Source organism: Oncorhynchus gorbuscha, linkage group LG24, assembly GCF_021184085.1.
Source record: "Oncorhynchus gorbuscha isolate QuinsamMale2020 ecotype Even-year linkage group LG24, OgorEven_v1.0, whole genome shotgun sequence".
Taxonomy (NCBI): Eukaryota; Metazoa; Chordata; class Actinopteri; order Salmoniformes; family Salmonidae; genus Oncorhynchus; species Oncorhynchus gorbuscha.
In genome coordinates, this window is record NC_060196.1 from 61,153,639 (window position 1) to 61,173,816 (window position 20,178).

The 20,178-nt window shown below is 47.0% G+C and overlaps 1 protein-coding gene across 1 annotated transcript; it reads right to left on the reverse strand.

Annotated features, from left to right (window-relative positions):
• Nucleotides 1–613: 613 nt before the first annotated feature.
• On the reverse strand, nucleotides 614–15,262 carry myclb (MYCL proto-oncogene, bHLH transcription factor b). The gene is made up of 3 exons (XM_046327093.1): nucleotides 14,796–15,262; nucleotides 13,494–14,193; nucleotides 614–4,902 (listed from the first exon to the last, which is right to left on the reverse strand). The coding sequence occupies exons 2-3, from the start codon at nucleotides 14,137–14,139 to the stop codon at nucleotides 4,124–4,126; spliced, it is 1,425 nt and encodes a 474-aa protein (XP_046183049.1). The 5' UTR covers nucleotides 14,140–14,193; nucleotides 14,796–15,262; the 3' UTR covers nucleotides 614–4,123.
• Between the last annotated feature and the right edge of the window lie 4,916 nt (nucleotides 15,263–20,178).

Genomic DNA, 20,178 nt, shown 5'->3' on the forward strand with positions numbered 1-20,178 from the left:
TATCTCACCGTTTATAATAGCCTGCATCCAAAAAAAAAAAACATATTAGGCTGTTATGTGGACAAAGACAACACTACATTTGTATCATTGTAGTGTCGTTCATAAACCAATAATAATAGGCTGTATTTTCTGTTGTTGATTTACTTTACTAAAGGGGAGGGCTTCTTCCCAGCAAATCGATCTTGTAAGGGTTACTATAGAAACTGGGGGGAGTAGAGCCATAGTAACTTTAGATGCGTGTTGCTATGGCAATGAGGCCGAGATGTTTCCATGGAGAAGGCCATTGAAGAGTGGGAGTAGTTTTCACTGCTTTTACTTGCACATGTGTTGATTTTAAAGTACAAGGACACACCTCTCCTCTGAAAATAGCTTGTTTTCCCCTCAACCCTGTAAAGTGAAGCAGTCAGCCCAGTGCCCTACTAACAGTCAAGCTTACTTCAGGAAAACACTAGCAAGAAAAATAGTTCTTCCCACAAGTCTGAGCCTGTGCTCCCCAATTAAGATGCCACCAACTTCCTGTGGTGTGAATGATTCCAGAACATTCCTGTGATATCGTCATTGTCACTATATATGAACAAGAAAACAGGCTAGACAAAAAGAGAAGAGACTGAGGTGATGTTTTGAATTTATTACATTGGTCTGATTCTCCCTGTACATATAGGCTTGAGGTACTGAAAACAAAGTGCTTGAGACAAGGCTGCCACCATATTAGAATTCCCAGAGTGAAGTGTAGTATGGCCCACTGCCAAAATGACTGTGTCTAACACACAGAGACCAGTGACAAATCAAAACTACAATGGGCTACAGCCAATCCTGAGGCGGCGCTAATAGACCTTGCGTTACAAGAGATAAATACAGGCTACGGATGGTATGTGCTGAAAGAACAGATGAAGAAAGTAGTGAAAGTGAAGAGATACTCTAGTTTTGCTCTCTCTCGCTCTCTCTCTCTCCTGCCCTTTCCCCTACTATCTCACCCTCTCCGTCGTTCCGCTCTACGCTCGCCCTCGCTACTCTGTGGGAGACAGAGGGAGTAATCCAAGCTTTCCGGGTTAACATTAGTAGCAGCTCACCTTCTGAAACCAGGCTGCCCAAAACAAAACAAAAATAGTTGCCACCCAATCTAATCCTCTCGCTCCCTGGGCCCATATCCACAACACATCTGAGAGTAGGAGTGCTTGATCTAGAATCTGTCCATTTCTAATCTTATTATTATTGTTTTATCTAGATGCCAAAACTGATCCTAGATCAGCGCTCCTACCGAGGTAATCCTGAGATCTCTCTCTCTCTCTGTAACAAGGATGATGACAGGCCACTGAGTAGGCTATATTAAAAATACATCAGCAAGTCTGTTACACTACAGGATGAGTACTCATCTCCTGTGGCACCCTATTCCCTACATTGTACAATATTTTTTTTGTACCAGGGCCCATAGAGTTCTTGGGGCGTGCACTATAAATGGATTAGGGCCCATAGGGTTCTAGTCAGTAGTGGATTACTATATAGGGAACCATTTGGCACACAACCGTAGTTTCAGAGCTTCTCTGTTGCTATGGCTTCAACTAATCACCCCCAGAGTTAACTAACATGCTGTGATACAGCTGGTGGGAGGGGCTGAGACAGTGGGTTCACTAGAGGTGAGGGAGGGGCTGAGACAGTGGGTTCACTACGGGTGAGGGAGGGAGGGGCTGAGACAGTGGGTTCACTACGGGTGAGGGAGGGAGGGGCTGAGACAGTGGGTTCACTACGGGTGAGGGAGGGAGGGGCTGAGACAGTGGGTTCACTAGGGGTGAGGGAGGGGCTGAGACAGTGGGTTCACTACGGGTGAGGGAGGGAGGGGCTGAGACAGTGGGTTCACTACGGGTGAGGGAGGGAGGATAGGGCTGAGACAGTGGGTTCACTAGGGGTGAGGGAGGGAGGGGCTGAGTCAGTGGGTTCACTAGAGGTGAGGGAGGGAGGAGCTGAGACAGTGGGTACCCTAGGGGTGAGTGGCTGAGACAGTGGGTTCCCTGTGGGTGAGGGAGGGGCTGAGACAGTGGGTTCCCTGTGGGTGAGGGAGGGAGGAGCTGAGACAGTGGGTACCCTAGGGGTGAGTGGCTGAGACAGTGGGTTCCCTGTGGGTGAGGGAGGGAGGGGCTGAGACAGTGGGTTCCCTGTGGGTGAGGGAGGGAGGGGCTGAGACAGTGGGTTCACTTCAGGCTACGCACCGACCGGCCAAGGCCTTTAAGAACTACATCCTCTTAGGTGCCCTATTGTGAGATTTTAGAAAGTGCGGGCTAGATAGTGATTAGTTTGAGCAGGGAAGGGTGAGAGAGACCGGGAGGGGGGAGGAAAAGAGTGAGGGGCAGCACATAACAGCCATACCAACCACATCAGCTCACAACAACAAAAAACACTCTGTAGGAAAATATAGTACAAAACTCTGACCTTTTGTACAAATCAACAAAAAAATAAATTAGAACTGTAAAGAAAAACAGGCATTGAGAACAGCGTCACAAAGTGGCAAGTGTGATCAAAGTAACGTTTCAATCGTGTTATTATTTGAATGTTTATTTACTTCACCTTTTTACTAACAAAAAAAAGAAAAGCATTTTGAAATTTGAGTTAAGCCAGTGACAGGAAACAGGAAAGAAAATAGAATTAAATCTGAAAGCTCTGGTTTTGGTTCATTAGGGACTGTATAGAAGGATACTCATATGTAACACACAGAAGGAGACATGCAAACACACACACACACACACACACACAAAACACAGGCTGTTCTGAACACAATGCACAATCGATGGACCATACAGTCTTAGACAATAACAGGAAATAAGGTTGGCAAATATTATAGGGGCAACGTTAACATGGACAAGCAGATGTTCCATTTCCTGTCCGTTTCAAATGAACTGCCATTGTTTGCAATGGCTAACATTTTGATCAATATAAAAAAAAAAATCCATTAGTCACTGACTGGTTTCAAAATGGCACTGAAAGTATAAAGATATTGTTGTGTTTCAGAGTTGATCAAAAATGTATTTAGTTTAGGACTATTTTTCAAGATGTTCTCATGTCAACATCAACTCCATCTGAGCCGGTGTTGCCGTAGCGAGGGATAATCTTCTTTACACATGCATACAATCAAATCTCACACCGCCAAATCTCACACCGCCTACTTGGCATGATAACTTCTCATTAACAAATAATCTTCCAATCGGGAAGCACGACTTAAAATATTTACATACTTTATTAATTTGGTAGATATAACAGAGAGATAAAATGCCAGCCCAGAACCCCCCCCCCCTCCAAATAACAAAACTATGATCACGTGACATCAGGTTACTGTCGTTCCTGACGAGATGATTGCTCTGTCAATCACTCTGAAGCACATGTGCAAAACAACAGAACCCCAACATTATAACCCACTTCCCTACCCCACAAAGTGACCGTTCGTGTCTTCGCTCCTTAATCTCATCCTGTGTCTGTGTGTGTGTGTCTGGGAGTTCACAACCCCATCCCAACACTAAACCCACTATGTCCTTTCCCTTGATCGTTGTTGTCCTTGCAGATCTTGAACCGCTTTCCTACGAATAGGGGCAAAGGGATCCATTTGAGATTGGGCCAACGAGAGCAAGAAAATCCTCTCAAATCCGTCCCTGGTTTTGACTCAGTCCTGGTTTAATAATATAGGCTTGAGATCCGTCCCTGGTTTTGATTCAGTCCTGGTTTAATAATATAGGCTTGAGATCCGTCCCTGGTTTTGACTCCATCCAGGTTTAATAATATAGGCTTGAGATCCGTCCCTGGTTTTGACTCAGTCCTGGTTTAATAATATAGGCTTGAGATCCGTCCCTGGTTTTGACTCAGTCCTGGTTTAATAATATAGGCTTGAGATCCGTCCCTGGTTTTGACTCAGTCCTGGTTTAATAATATAGGCTTGAGATCCGTCCCTGGTTTTGACTCAGTCCTGGTTTATAATATAGGGTTCAGCAAAGCATACAACTTGGGCTTCTCTCCCTGCAAGCCTGCCAGTTAATGAGAGTCCTGGTTTCTGTCGACTAGAGGTCGCTGCCAGTCAGTATGCCAGTCAGTTCAGGGATGTTGTTTGAGCTTTGCCAGCCTGCCAGTCAGTATGCCAGTCAGTTCAGGGGCATTGTTTGAGCTGTGCCAACCTGCGGAGTAGCTGCTGCTGCCTGGCCTTCAGCTGACGTTTCTCCTGCGCCCGCTGGCGCTCGCTAGAATGCAGCTGCGCCAGGTACTCAGTGGCACGTGTCAGGATGGCCACCTTGGGTGTCTTGGGGCACTCTGCCAAGCCAGGGATGTTGTCCCGCAGCGCCAGGAAACGAGAGCGCAGGTCATTGCGCCGTTTACGTTCCAGGAAGTTGTGAGTCTTGCGTTTGTCCGTGTCCTCACAGTCGGAGGACTGGGGGCTGCAGGGGTGGGAGCAGGACTTCAAGGAGGAGAGGTGGCGGTGGGAGGAGGATGGGAGAGAGTTCGAGGGGGAGGAGGCAAGGATGAGTGTGTTGGCGTCAGGTGACTCCGAACCGGCCGTTGCCACTGCGACGTGAGGTGGTTTGCTCTCAGGGTTCTGATTGGTTGAGGCGGGGCCTGGGTGTGGCTTGGGGTGAGATGAGTTTGAGAAGTTATGAGAAGAGTTTAGGGGCTCGTGTCGGACTCTCTTCCTGGGTGGCTCGGGATGTTTGTGTGTGTCTGGGGAAGGAGCTGCGTAGTTATGCTGCTGTTGGTGGATAGAGATGTGGAAGTGTTTCATACATGGGTCCACAGGGTCCGCTCCGACCGTGATGGTCACCGGCGTCCGCCCGTTCAGCCTGCCGTTGGCCAGCCGCCGGGGCTTGTACTGCTTGTGTTCCACAGTCACCACATCAATCTCCTCTTCGTCCTCATCGTCACTAGATTCATCATCTGGAGATGATATAGATAGATAGAGATGTTTAGTGACCAGAGCAAAACAAAAAATCAAAGAAACTTCTGAAACGAAGATAATCAATGACGTTTATTCACGTGATCCTTTCTAAAATCACTTTATTTACCCTTTTATGTTCACAAACACAAATAAATAAACAAATAAAAATGATTATTTTTAAACAGTTTAAAATAGTATAAAATGAACTTGGGAGGGTTTAGTCATTTGACAAAACTACCAAAATATAATAATAATAATATAATATATTACCAAATGGATACCAGGAAATTGGGGAGGGAAAAGAATGGGGGGGGGTCAATATTTCAGTGTTTTAGAATGAGTTTCTTATTAGGCTATATACACACACTAACAGGTCAAAAGGTCAGGGTCACTTAGAAATGTCCTTGTTTTTGAAAGAGAGGCACATTTTTTGTCCATTTAAAATAACATAAAATTGATCAGAAATACAGTGTAGACATTGTTAATGCTATAAATTACTACTGTAGTTGGAAAACGGCAGATTTTTTTATGGAATATCTACATAATGGGCGTACAGAGGCCCATTATCAGCAACCATCACTCCTGTGTTCCAATGGCACGTTGTTTTAGCTAATCCAAGGTGATCATTTTAAAAGGCTAATTGATCATTAGAAATAGAGTGTCTAGTTTGAGAAACAGATGCTTTACAAGTCCTCAACTGGCAGCCACATTAAATAATACCCACAAAACACCAGTCTCAACGTCGACAGTGAAGAGGCAACTCTGGGATGCTGGCCTTCTAGGCAGAGTTACAAAGAAAAAGACTTATCTCAGACTGGCCAATAAAAAGAAAGGATTAAGATGGGCAAGGACAAAAGAACACAGACACTGGACAGAGGAAGATTGTAAAAAAAAGTGTTATGGTCAGACAAATCTAAGTTTGAGGTGTTCGGATCACAAAGAAGAACATTCATGAGACACAGAAAAAATGAAAAGCTATTGGAGGAGTTCTTGACGCCGTCTGTGAAGCCTGGGGAGGAAATGGGATGGTGGAGGAAATGGGATGGTCTGGGGGAGGAAATGTGATGGTCTGGTGGAGGAAATGGGATGGTCTGGTGGAGGAAATGTGATGGGGGAGGAAATGGGATGGTCTGGTGGAGGAATGGGATGGGGATGGTCTGGGGAGGAAATGGGATGGTCTGGTGGGGGAGGAAATGGGATGGTCTGGTGGAGGAAATGTGATGGTCTGGGATGGTCTGGTGGAGGAAATGGGATGAAATGGGATCTGGGGGAGGAAATGGGATGGTCTGGGGAGGAAATGGGATGGTCTGGTGGGGGAGGAAATGGGATGGTCTGGTGGAGGAAATGGGATGGTCTGGTGGAGGAAATGGGATGGTCTGGTGGAGGAAATGGGATGGTCTGGGGGAGGAAATGGGATGGTCTGGTGGAGGAAATGGGATGGTCTGGTGGAGGAAATGGGATGGTCTGGTGGAGGAAATGGGGAGGAAATGGGATGGTCTGGGGAGGAAATGGGATGGTCTGGGGAGGGAATGTAATGGATGGTCTGGGGGAGGAAATGGGATGGTCTGGGGGAGGAAAATGGGATGGTCTGGGGGAGGCAATGGGATGGTCTGGGGAGGCAATGGGATGGTCTGGGGGATGGTCTGGTGGAGGAAATGGGATGGTCTGGGGGAGGCAATGGGATGGTCTGGGGGAGGCAATGGGATGGTCTGGGGAGGGGAGGAAATGGGATGGTCTGGCAATGGGAGGAAATGGGATGGTCTGGTGGATGGTCTGGGGGAGGCAATGGGATGGTCTGGGGGAGGCAATGGGATGGTCTGGGGGGGGAGGCAATGGGATGGTCTGGGGGAGGCAATGTGATGGTCTGGGGGAGGCAATGTGATGGTCTGGTCTGGGGGGGGAGGCAATGTGATGGTCTGGGGAGGCAATGTGATGGTCTGGGGGGAGGCAATGTGATGGTCTGGGGGAGGCAATGTGATGGTCTGGGGGAGGCAATGTGATGGTCTGGGGGAGGCAATGTGATGGTCTGGGGGAGGCAATGGGATGGTCTGAGGGTGCTTTGGTGGTGGTAAAGTGGGAGATTAGTACAGGGTAAAAGGGATCTTGAAGAAGGAAGTCTATCACTCCATTTTGCAACGTCGTGCCATACCTGGTGGACGGCGCTTAAATTGGAGCCAATTTCCTCCTACAACAAGACAACGACACCAAAGCACAGCTCTAAACTATGCAAGAACTATTTAGGGAAGAAGCAGTCAGCTGGTATTCTGTCTACAATGGAGTGGCCAGCAGTCACCGGATCTCAACCCTATTGAGCTGTTGTGGGAGCAGCTTGACCGTATGGTATGTAAGGAAGTGCCCATCAAGCCAATCCATCTTGTGGGAGGTGCTTCAGGAAGCATGGGGTGAAATCTCTTCAGATTACCTCAACAAATTGACAAGTAGAATGCCAAAGGTCTGCAAGGCTGCAAATGGAGGATTCTTTGACAAAAAGCAAAGTTTGGAGGACAATTATTATTTAAATTAAAAAGCATTATTTATAAACTTGTCAACATCTTGACAATATTTTCTTTCATTTTGCAACTCATTTCATGTATGTTTTCATGGAAAACAAGGACATTTCTAAGTGACCCCAAACTTTTGAAAGGTAGTATGCATGTATGTATATAGATGTGTGCCTAATGCATCTCTGATTCTCTGCAGGGTGTACAATAAAGTATTGGCTCTTTAGTCTTAATCAAATGACCCATAGCCTATAGATTATGAAGGGATCCGATTATATACTGTAAAGGGAAACCTAGTCAGTTGTCAACTGAATGCCTTCAACTGAAATGCGTCTTCCACATTTAACCCTCTGAATCAGAGGTGGGGCTGACTTGAAAACGACATCCAGGTCATCGGCACCTGGGGAACAGTGGGTTAATTAACTGCCTTGCTCAGGGGCAGAAAGACAGATTGTTACCTTGTCAGCTCTGGGATTTGATCCAGCAACCTTGCGGTTACTAGTCCAACGCTCTAACCACTACTAAGCCTAAAGTACCATGCTGGGATTCCTAATGACTTCTCAGATGTCGTTACGTGCAAACAGGATCTGGCGTTGAAGACATATGATAAGATGAACACGGGCACATCTCCCTGTCCATTCTTAGCCTGGAATTTTGGTTATTGGTGTGGTATTAAATTTAAAAAAGATTCTGCTGACATGTAAAATGATGTAGAATTACGTGAAAATATTCATGAAAAATGACTTTTTTTTTTTCTTCCTCAGACCTGCAAATTACAATGAACATTTTCATGCAATGCTTTTTCTGTAAAGAAGATTATTTCACCCCCCAAACTCTTGTTCACGGTGGCCCCACAACTTTTCTGGCCCGTGGCCACGTGCTCGATCAAAACTCCTGTGTTGCCATGGTTACAGGACGATAGGACAACTGTGTAAAACTGTGAGGGGGATAGAGCCAGTAGATCTATAAGGCTCTGGTCTGTCCTAGAAGTGAGGGGGAAAATGGTAGACCTGTTGCTCTGCTATCCAAAATAATAATTAAAACAAAGTGGATGTAGGGAGAGTCACTATTTTCTTTTAAGCGTTCAGGGAGGGGTTTAGGTAAATTATATATTTGGCTAAAGGGAGGGTAATCCATTGTCATTTCAGAGAGGTCTGATGTTCTCCTTATTAGAAATTAAGTCCCTTCAGTTCTTTATTTCAGGGAAAGTGTGTACCGGTAAGCTTGCTGATGGCCTCCTGAGTGGCACAGTGGTACAAGGCACTGCACCGCAGTGCTAGCTGTGCCACTAGAGATTCTGCGTTCGAGTCCAGGCTCTGTCGCATCCATGAGACCCATGGTGCGGCGCACAATTGTCCCAGTGTTGGGTTAGGGGAGGGTTTGGCCGGCAGGGATGTCCTTGTCCCATCGCGCACTAGTGACTCCTGTGGTGCAGGCGGTGCACTCAGACACCGTCGTACGGTGTTTCCTCTGACACTTTGGTGCGGCTGGCTTCTGGGTTAAGCGGGCATCGTGTCAAGAAGCAGTTTGTTGGGTTTCGGAGGACGCACGGCTCTCGACCTTCGCTGCAGCTCCCGTACGGACTCGAGAGGTGACGAGTAGAGACTAACTACCAATTGGATACTACGAAATTGGGGAGAATAATAAAAAATAAAAAGCTTGCATCTGTATCCACACACTGTGGCTGGCCGTACCCCAGAGAGTTCTGGGTAAAAGCTTCTGGAACAGTGAACTCCAAGCAACCTTTCACACACTCTCCCCCTCCCTCTTCTAAACGTCATATCACACAGGTCTGAAATCTGTGTCAAAGTCTTGTTTCCCTCTAAAACTACATACTAGGTACTACTAGTACTGGCTACTACTAATACTGGCTACTACTAATACTGGCTACTACTAATACTGGCTACTACTAATACTGGCTACTACTACTAATACTGGCTACTACTAATACTGGCTACTACTAATACTGGTACTACGTACTGGCTACTACTAATACTGGGTACTACATACGGGGTACTACATACTGGGTACTACATACTGGGTACTACATACTGGGTACTACATACTGGGTACTACATACTGGGTACTACATACTGGGTACTACATACTGGGTACTACATACTGGGTACTACATACTGGGTACTACTCGTACTGGGTACTATTTTGAATATACTGTTCAGTAAAATCTAATCCACCCCATACTGGTCTCATTCATGACAAGGCGTCATCTAAAGCACAATTGAGTCGATTCCGCCATTGGTTTATTTTGGTACAAGGCTTCGACATATCTGCTCATCAGCTGTTGTCGAACACAAGTGTGTCCCGTGTCTCTTCCTCAATCCTACTAGATGAAAAGCCCAAATCAGTATGACATCCTATGACCTGAAATGGGTATGACACACGATCAGTGCCTACCTCATGCCCAGTGGAAAGTCCCTCTCTCAGGTTATTCATTTCAGTCACGTGGTGGGAGGAGGAGGGGGAGGCAGAATGATGTGTGGCTAGTGTTCTCACATTCTGAGTAATAACAAGGGACCTCAGTCTCTGAGCAAAAATCACTGGTTTTATCAGAGTTTCTCCCCCCCACAATCATTCAATTTGCAACAGGGCCGAGCATTGAAGCCACGTGCTGTAACCAGTTCACTATATTCACTATACAAAGAAGAAATCTTTGAGATATTGTTTGGCTGTAACAACTTCAGCTATTCCAATATGTAGAAATATATCATGGCCTTGTGTCAAAATGTGGCTGTTCAACACTGGGCCTTCATTTAACATCATACACATCTAATTTCAGCTCCAACTCACTGACCAGACTCCAGGGAGCCAGTGGTAGTAGTACTAATGCTCTCTGGTTGTTTCCCAAATGGAACCCTATTCCCTAGTAGTGCACTATATAGGGGATAGGGTTCCATAGGGCTCTGGTCAAAAGTAGTGCACTATATAGGGGATAGGGTTCCATAGGGCTCTGGTCAAAAGTAGTGCACTATATAGGGGATAGGGTGCCATAGGGCTCTGGTCTAAAGTAGTGCACTATATAGGGAATATGGCTCTGGTCTAAAGTAGTGCACTATATAGGGAATAGGGTTCCATAGGGCTCTGGTCTAAAGTAGTGCACTATATAGGGAATAGGGTTCCATAGGGCTCTGGTCTAAAGTAGTGCACTATATAGGGAATAGGGTTCCATAGGGCTCTGGTCTAAAGTAGTGCACTATATAGGGAATTGTGTGCCATAGGGCTCTGGTCAAAAGTAGTGCACTATATAGGGAATAGGGTTCCATAGGGCTCTGGTCTAAAGTAGTGCACTATATAGGGAATTGGGTGCCATAGGGCTCTGGTCAAAAGTAGTGCACTATATATAGGGGATAGGAAACAAAAAACAAGGAAGTATAGCGTAGAGAATCATTATAACATCTAAACCGTTGTGAAAATATACTTTCCACAACCAAAAATATTGTATTTTTTAGCTGTTTTGAAACCGGTGTACAAAACGAAACGTTAAAGAAACTGAACTTGCATAGAAATAGCACATAGAACAGATCTACCAGCTTCTTAAACTTCTTTACAATGAGAATAACTTATAACACATTTATGTAAATTTGGTTCTAAAAAGTTACAAGTTGCAGCTTTAAAGGAAAATAAAGAAATTTGCATATCATGCATATTTATGAAACATAGCCACACATAGCAAGAGGTGGAGGCAGGTAGCCGAGTGGTTAGAGACAGGTAGCCGAGTGGTTAGAGACAGGTAGCCGAGTGGTTAGAGACAGGTAGCCGAGTGGTTAAAGGCAGGGAGTCTAGTGGTTAGAGGCAGGTAGCCGAGAGGCAGGTAGCCTAGAGGCAGGTAGCCTAGCGGTTAGAGGCAGGTAGATGTTAGAGGCAGTTAGCCTAGCGGTTAGAGGCAGGTAGCCGGGTGGTTCAAGGCAGGTAGTCTAGCGGTTAGAGGCAGGGTGTCTAGTGGTTAGAGGCAGGGAGTCTAGTGGTTAGAGGCAGGGAGTCTAGTGGTTAGAGGCAGGGAGTCTAGTGGTTAGAGGCAGGGAGTCTAGTGGTTAGAGGCAGGTAGCCTAGTGGTTAGAGGCAGGTAGCCTAGTGGTTAGAGGCAGGTAGCCTAGTGGTTAGAGGCAGGTAGCCAGTGGTTAGAGGCAGGGAGTCTAGTGGTTAGAGGCAGGGTGTCTAGTGGTTAGAGGCAGGTAGCCTAGCGGTTAGAGGCAGGTAGCCTAGCGGTTAGAGGCAGGTAGCCTAGCGGTTAGAGGCAGGTAGCCTAGCGGTCAGAGGCAGGTAGCCTAGCGGTCAGAGGCAGGTAGCCTAGCGGTCAGAGGCAGGTAGCCTAGCGGTCAGAGGCAGGTAGCCTAGCGGTCAGAGACAGGTAGCCTAGCGGTTAGAGGCAGGTAGCCTAGCGGTTAGAGGCAGGTAGCCTAGCGGAGGCAGGTAGAGTGGGCAGGTAGCCTAGTGGTTAAAGGCAGGTAGCCTAGCGGTTAAAGGCAGGTAGAGGTTAGAGGCAGTTAGCCTAGCAGTTAGAGGCAGGTAGCCTAGCGGTTAGAGGCAGGTAGCCTAGCGGTTAGAGGCAGGTAGCCTAGTGGTTAGAGGCAGGTAGCCTAGCGGTCAGAGGCAGGTAGCCTAGCGGTTAGAGGCAGGTAGCCTAGCGGTTAGAGGCAGGTAGCCTAGCGGTTAGAGGCAGGTAGCCTAGCGGTTAAAGGCAGGTAGCCTAGCGGTTAAAGGCAGGTAGAGGTTAGAGGCAGTTAGCCTAGCGGTTAGAGGCAGGTAGCCTAGCGGTTAGAGGCAGGTAGCCTAGCGGTTAGAGACAGGTAGCCTAGCGGTTAGAGGCAGGTAGCCTAGCGGTTAGGGGCATGTAGCCTAGCGGTTAGAGGCAGGTAGCCTAGCGGTTAGAGGCAGGTAGCCTAGCGGTTAGAGGCAGGTAGCCTAGTGGTTAGAGGCAGGTAGCCTAGTGGTTAGAGGCAGGTAGCCTAGTGGTTAGAGGCAGGAGCCTAGTGGTTAGAGGTAGGTTAGGCAGTGGTTAGAGGCAGGTAGCCTAGTGGTTAGAGGCAGGTAGCCTAGTGGTTAGAGGCAGTTAGCCTAGTGGTTAGAGGCAGGGAGTCTAGTGGTTAGAGGCAGGTAGCCTAGCGGTTAGAGGCAGGTAGCCTAGCGGTTAGAGGCAGGTAGCCTAGCGGTTAGAGGCAGGTAGCCTAGCGGTTAGAGGCAGTTAGAGGTTAGAGGCAGTTAGAGGTTAGAGGCAGTTAGCCTAGCGGTTAGAGGCTGTTAGCCTAGCAGTTAGAGGCAGTTAGCCTAGCAGTTAGAGGCAGTTAGCCTAGCAGTTAGACGCAGGTAGCCTAGCGGTTAGAGGCAGGTAGAGGTTAGAGGCAGGTTAGCCTAGTGGTTAGAGGCAGGTAGCCTAGTGGTTAGAGGCAGTTAGCCTAGTGGTTAGAGGCAGGGAGTCTAGTGGTTAGAGGCAGGTAGCCTAGCGGTTAGGGGCATGTAGCCTAGCGGTTAGAGGCAGGTAGCCTAGTGGATAGAGGCAGGTAGCCTAGCGGTTAGAGGCAGGTAGCCCAGTGGATAGAGGCAGGTAGCCTAGCGGTTAGAGGCAGGTAGCCTAGCGGTTAGAGGCAGGTAGCCTAGCGGTTAGAGGCAGGTAGCCTAGCGGTTAGAGCGTTGGACTAATAACCGAAAGGTTGCTGGATCGAATCCCGGAGCTGACAATGTAAAAATATGTTCCCTTGTAGGCTGTCATTGTAAAATAAGAATTTGTTCTTAACTATTCTCAAAAACAGCCTAGCTAACTTTAGCCACCTAACTAAAATTCATATCATATTTGCAAATTTGTACCATATACGAATTGTCATTCATAACATATATGAAATGGGTGATGGAAATTCACAAATGAATACATATCACACGAAACATAACATATCATACTAAATAGAGTGTCGCAGATTTACGTACGAAATCATATGAAATGCTCTGAGACCAGGTTGTTGCTTATTGGCCAGTATGATAACTATAGCAAATTATCAGCATCCAGAGTTCCAGACTCACGACATTAAAAGGACCTTCATATAGTCCGTTTACAGATCAACGTTGAACTTGTAACTTACCTGATGACTCTGTGGGGGATTCCGAACAGGAGGACACCGCAGGTTTCTTGAACGGTCCCCCGGTCAGGGGGAAGGTGAGAACAGCACCCGGGTCCACGCAATCCGTTGCCAAGCTACTGAGGACCGGAGCGTCCATGGGTATCGTCACACACTGCGCCCTCCCCGTGGTGTTGATGCCAGCTCCCACCTGCTGCAGGGCCGGTTTGGTCGACCCCGACCCGGGACAGGAAACATGTCGCTCCCCGATAACTTTCTCCAGCTGTTTGCCCGCCGAGAAGCTGCTCCACATGCAGTCCTGGATGATAATGGAGCTCAGGTTTCCCAAAGCCTCGTCGGCGGAACTGAATTTACACGGCACATCCTGGTCGTCCTCTTGACCCAAAAACTGGGACACCCACTCGAGTTTGTCCCCCAGCGAAGGGTAGACCATCCCGACCCCGGCTGCCCCCTCTAAAGTCCGGATAGGGGACATGGGCGGGGTCGGTACTAGCTCGAATTTCTTCCAAATGTCCTCGCTGGGCGCAGTGGATTTAAAGAAATCCTCATCCGGATCGTGGTCGTCGTAGAAGTAATGTTGATAGTGGTCGTACTCCATCTCCCAGCCGGACTCATAGTGAGGGGCGGTGGTGGAGTTTATGCCCGGCATCTAGAGGTCACGTGGGAGCGCACTCTTCACTTATCTCCGTTATCAATAGCCGTACTGGGGACACAGAGAGAGAGAAAGGGGAGAGAGTACTGGGAATCAGCACGTTGCACTTGTGATTAACACATTATTCTGTTATGATACAACTATTGTGTTTCTGGCCATTTCACATCTGTCAATATCTAGTGGGGGGGGGGGGGTCCTTCTCAATTAAGGAAATGTGGTTTATCACGATTTATCATTAAAAACACAAGTGACTTGTGCATCCTTGAAAAGTGTTGAAATGGCTATTTGGTTCTAGATTCAGTAATTATATTGAAACCAAATCGCCCCGTGAATACCCTCTAATAACTACACCGAAGGGGGAAAAAAAATAACAGGCTACAACAACCTCGCAAATGATTGTCACCACCATCGCCTCGCAACAGTGAAGACAGAACTAAATAACTCCGTGTCCCGACATAGTTGCGTTACCGAATACAACGTTGCCAACTACACCGGTGAAATACATCCACCCTCTCCAACATCATCCAGTCTGTTTATTTTGGGGGGCTACTAGCATAAAAAAACACCCCCCTTAAAATTGTGGCCAAATCGAAAAATTCCCAAAATAGCGCAATAAAAAAAAAGTTTGAAAACGTCCACAGAGCAACACTCACCGTTTTTACGGTAGACGACCACCCGTTCTCACAAAGCATTGAAAAGCAAGAGAGGAAATACACTCCAATCCCACTGGTAAATCTTAGCCTAAATAAAATGACCCACAGGCGTATTTTACAACCCAAACTTCCCGAAACACTGCGAAGGAGGCTGTCTTCTATTAGTAGGCGTTAGTCTACAAATACAAGTCTTCCTTTCAGGCCAAGGAAAAATAAAGATGTTCTCCTTTATGCGTCGGTGAAATCTAAGGAGCGTCTTGCGTCTTCTTCGTTAATTCCTATAATGAGTAGCCCGACCAACACCGCGAAACTGAAGCTTCTTGCAGTAAACTACTCTCGCTATAATTAGCTGTTGCTTCCAGTTGAAAGCTCACCAAAACGGTATTACAAAGTAGACTAGTAGGTTTAAACCTCCCACAAACCTTGACTTGGATAGGATAGAGTTGGCTATGGATACAAACCGACTGCTGCGCTATATCACGGGAAGAAGGAGAGGCTGGGATTTACATAAGAGGCGGGCGACAGTAAGGAGGCTCCGCCTACCGGTTAAAGGGCCAGAATCATTTCCAAGGAGTCCTTTTCCAAGACCGTTAATAATGCCTAACGGGACCCGATTGGACAACAGGTAGTTCGTTATAAGACATACATTATTCTATCCATGACATGTGCGGCATTTCATTTAAACAAGGGCTTTGTATATGTTGCAATAATACACGTGTGTGTGTGTGTGTGTGTGTGTGTGTGTGTGTGTGTGTGTGTGTGTGTGTGTGTGTGTGTGTGTGTGTGTGTGTGTGTGTGTGTGTGTGTGTGTGTGTGTGTGTGTGTGTGGCCTTCTAGAGGTCTACGGCACTAGAGGTCTACGGCACCTGGCCTTCTAGAGGTCTACGTCACCTGGCCTTCTAGAGGTCTACCTCACCTGGCATTCTAGAGGTCTACGTCACCTGGCCTTCTAGAGGTCTACCTCACCTGGCCTTCTAGAGGTCTACCTCACCTGGCCTTCTAGAGGTCTACGTCACCTGGCCTTCTAGAGGTCTACCTCACCTGGCATTCTAGAGGTCTACCTCACCTGGCCTTCTAGAGGTCTACCTCACCTGGCCTTCTAGAGGTCTACCTCACCTGGCATTCTATAGGTCTACCTCACCTGGCCTTCTAGAGGTCTACGTCACCTGGCCTTCTAGAGGTCTACCTCACCTGGCCTTCTAGAGGTCTACGTCACCTGGCCTTCTAGAGGTCTACCTCACCTGGCATTCTAGAGGTCTACGTCACCTGGCCTTCTAGAGGTCTACGTCACCTGGCCTTCTAGAGGTCTACCTCACCTGGCATTCTATAGGTCTACCTCACCTGGCCTTGTAGAGGTCTAAGTAACCTGGCCTTCTAGAGGTCTACGTCACCTGGCCTTCTAGAGGTCTACCTCACCTGGCCTTCTAGAGGTCTACATCACCTGGCCTTCTAGAGGTCTACCTCACCTGGCCTTCTAGAGGTCTACATCACATGGCCTTCTAGAGGTCTACGTCACCGTCCTTCTAGAGGTCTAGAGGTCTACACTACCTGGCCGTCTAGAGGTCTACGCCACCTGTCCTTCTAGAGGTCTACGTCACCTGTCCTTCTAGAGGTCTATGTCACCTGGCCTTCTAGAGGTCTACGTCACCTGGCATTCTAGAGGTCTCTCACCTGGCCTTCTAGGTGTCACCATGCCTTCTAGAGGTCTACCTCACCTGGCATTCTAGAGGTCTAAGTCACCTGGCTTAGAGGTCTACGTCACCTGGCCTTATAGAGGTCTACGTCACCTGGCCTTCTAGAAGTCTACGTCACCTGGCCTTCTAGGTGTCTACATAACCTGTCCTTCTAGAGGTCTACGTCACCTGGCCTTCTAGGTGTCTACATAACCTGTCCTTCTAGAGGTCTACGTCACCTGTCCTTCTAGGTGTCTACATAACCTGTCCTTCTAGAGGTCTACGTCACCTGGCCTTCTAGGTGTCTACATAACCTGTCCTTCTAGAGGTCTACGTCACCTGTCCTTCTAGGTGTCTACATAACCTGTCCTTCTAGAGGTCTACGTCACCTGTCCTTCTAGGTGTCTACATAACCTGTCCTTCTAGAGGTCTACGTCACCTGGCCTTCTAGGTGTCTACATAACCTGTCCTTCTAGTCACCTGGCCTTCTAGGTGTCTACATAACCTGTCCTTCTAGGTGTCTACATAACCTGTCCTTCTAGAGGTCTACGTCACCTGGCCTTCTAGGTGTCTACATAACCTGTCCTTCTAGAGGTGTCTACATAACCTGTCCTTCTAGGTGTCACTGAACGGGATTCGTTATCATCAACCCTGAACTGTCTTGTCTGATAACACACACCTGGTTCCCATTTCCCCTGATTAGTATGTTATATATGTGCCCTCTGTTCCCTGTTTTCTGTTATTGTTACCAACTCCTTTGAGTACCTGTGCTGTTGTATGGGCGTCCATGCTACGTGTACACTTGTTTTACCTGTTGTATGGGCGTCCATGCTACGTGTACACTTGTTTTACCTGTTGTATGGGCGTCCATGCTACGTGTACACTTGTTTTACCTGTTGTATGGGCGTCCATGCTACGTGTACACTTGTTTTACCTGTTGTATGGGCGTCCATGCTACGTGTACACTTGTTTTACCTGTTGTATGGGCGTCCATGCTACGTGTACACTTGTTTTACCTGTTGTATGGGCGTCCATGCTACGTGTACACTTGTTTTACCTGTTGTATGGGCGTCCTCTACGTGTACACTTGTTTTACCTGTTGTATGGGCGTCCATGCTACGTGTACACTTGTTTTACCTGTTGTATGGGCGTCCATGCTACGTGTACACTTGTTTTACCTGTTGTATGGGCGTCCATGCTACGTGTACACTTGTTTTACCTGTTGTATGGGCGTCCAGACACCTACATGTACACTTGTTTTCCCTGTTGTATGGCGTCCATGCTGACGTGATACACTTGTTTTACCTGTTGTATGGGAAGATCCATGCTAGACGTGTACTTTGTTTTACCTGTTGTAACGTCCATGCACGTGTACACTTGTTTTACCTGTTGTATGGGCGTCCATGCTACGTGTACACTTGTTTTACCTGTTGTAGGGCGTCCATGCTACGTGTACAGCTTGTTTTACCTGTTGTATGGGCGTCCATGCTACGTGTACACTTGTTTTACCTGTTGTACGGGCGTCCATGCTACGTGTACACTTGTTTTACCTGTTGTATGGGCGTCCATGCTACGTGTACACTTGTTTTACCTGTTGTATGGGCGTCCATGCACGTGTACACTTGTTTTACCTGTTGTATGGGCGTCCATGCTACGTGTACACTTGTTTTACCTGTTGTATGGGCATCCATGCTACGTGTACACTTGTTTACCTGTTGTATGGGCGTCCATGCTACACACACACTTGTTTTACCTGTTGTATGGGCGTCCATGCTACGTGTACACTTGTTTTACCTGTCTTATCCCTCTTTTGTTTGGGTTGGAGAAAATACCCCCTCCTATTACGTATTATTTATAATAATTATTCCTATTTATATTTATTACGTATTCCTGCGCATGTCTCTGAGTGCCCAACATCCTTAAATTCCATCCCTAGACACCTACATTGACTATTTTCTGCAGGAAAGTCAGTCTGTGAACCAGATGATGATGATGTTGTTGTGGAAAGAAGAGGAAGATGTAATATTGTAGACAGATGTGCTTTGTCGTCTACTTGAACAATCCAAGTCAGAACTCACTGTCGTTTCAGACACATTTACCAAGGAGAGACAGAACACACAATGATTCCCTGACGGAGAGCTGTTATCACATGAAGCTGAGTTAGCTACATCCGTGGATAACGGGTCCACACACACACACACACACGCACACGCACACGCACGCACACACACACACAGACAGACGCACACACACAGACGCGCACACACACACGCGTGCGCACACACACACACACACAAGGCGCGCGCACACACACACACACACTCACAGACACACACACGCACACACACGTGCGCACACACTCACAGGGTAGTACCTGTATATGTCACACACTCACAGTGTTGCACAGGCACACATCACGTGCGCACATATCACACCACACACACACCAGTGTTGTCACCAATAAAGTCTATAAAATCTCTCACTGTCAACAGTGTTGAGGATGGTTCATCAGTTTCCTCTTCAAAAATTGCCCTGATCTGAATAACAAATAAGAGTTATTTGAATGGAATCTAATGATTTAATGATTGGCCAAGTGATTTGCATTAGTGCATCTGAATAGGATTGTTCCCTGACATGCTTTGTTATTCACAGCACTTAGTGACAATACAGGAACAGGGATGGTAATGAAACATCTGCTGGGTTTACCCTGGCTCCTGGCTGAGCTGTTGTGTGTGTATCCTGTGTATGTCCTGGTGACATAGTGTTGTGTGTGTGTATCCTGTATATGTCCTGGTGACATAGTGTTGTGTGTGTGTAGTATCCTGTATATGTGTGACATAGTGTTGTAGAGGGTAGTATCATGTATATGTCCTGGTGACATAGTGTTGTAGAGGGTAGTATGTGTATGTGTGAAAGAGATAGTGAACTGGCAGAGGAGGGGTCCATCTTAAATGTGGTTAATGAGAGTTAATTGTCTTGAAAAGCAAGAGTGTATCCATTGAATGTCCGGGAAGTGACATAGTGTTGTAGAGGGATATGTGAAGGTTATGTTGTGGAGGGTAGTATTCTGTATATGTCCTGGTGACATAGTGTTATGGAGGGTAGTATCCTGAATATGTCCTGGTGACATAGTGTTGTAGAGGGTAGTATCCTGTATATGTCCTGGTGACATAGTGTTGGTGGAGGGTAGTGAAGGTTGTTGTAGGGTAGTATCCTGTATATGTCCTGGTGACATAGTGTTGTAGAGGGTAGTATCCTGTATATGTCCTGGTGACATAGTGTTGTGGAGGGTAGTATCCTGTATATGTCCTGGTGACATAGTGTTGTGGATAGTGTTGTTGGAGGGTAGTATCCTGTATATGTCCTGGTGACATAGTGTTGTGGAGGGTAGTGAAGGTTGTTGTGGAGGGTAGTATCCTGAATATGTCCTGGTGACATAGTGTTGTGGAGGGTAGTGAAGGTTGTTGTAGAGGGTAGTATCCTGTATATGTCCTGGTGACATAGTGTTGTAGAGGGTAGTATCCTCAAATATGTCCTGGTGACATAGTGTTTTAGGATAGTGTGAATATGTTGTGGAGGGTAGTATCCTGTGTATGTCCTGGTGACATAGTGAAGAGGGTAGTATCCTGTATATGTCCTGGTGACATAGTGTTGTGGAGGGTAGTATCCTGTATATGTCCTGGTGACATAGTGTTGTAGAGGGTAGTATC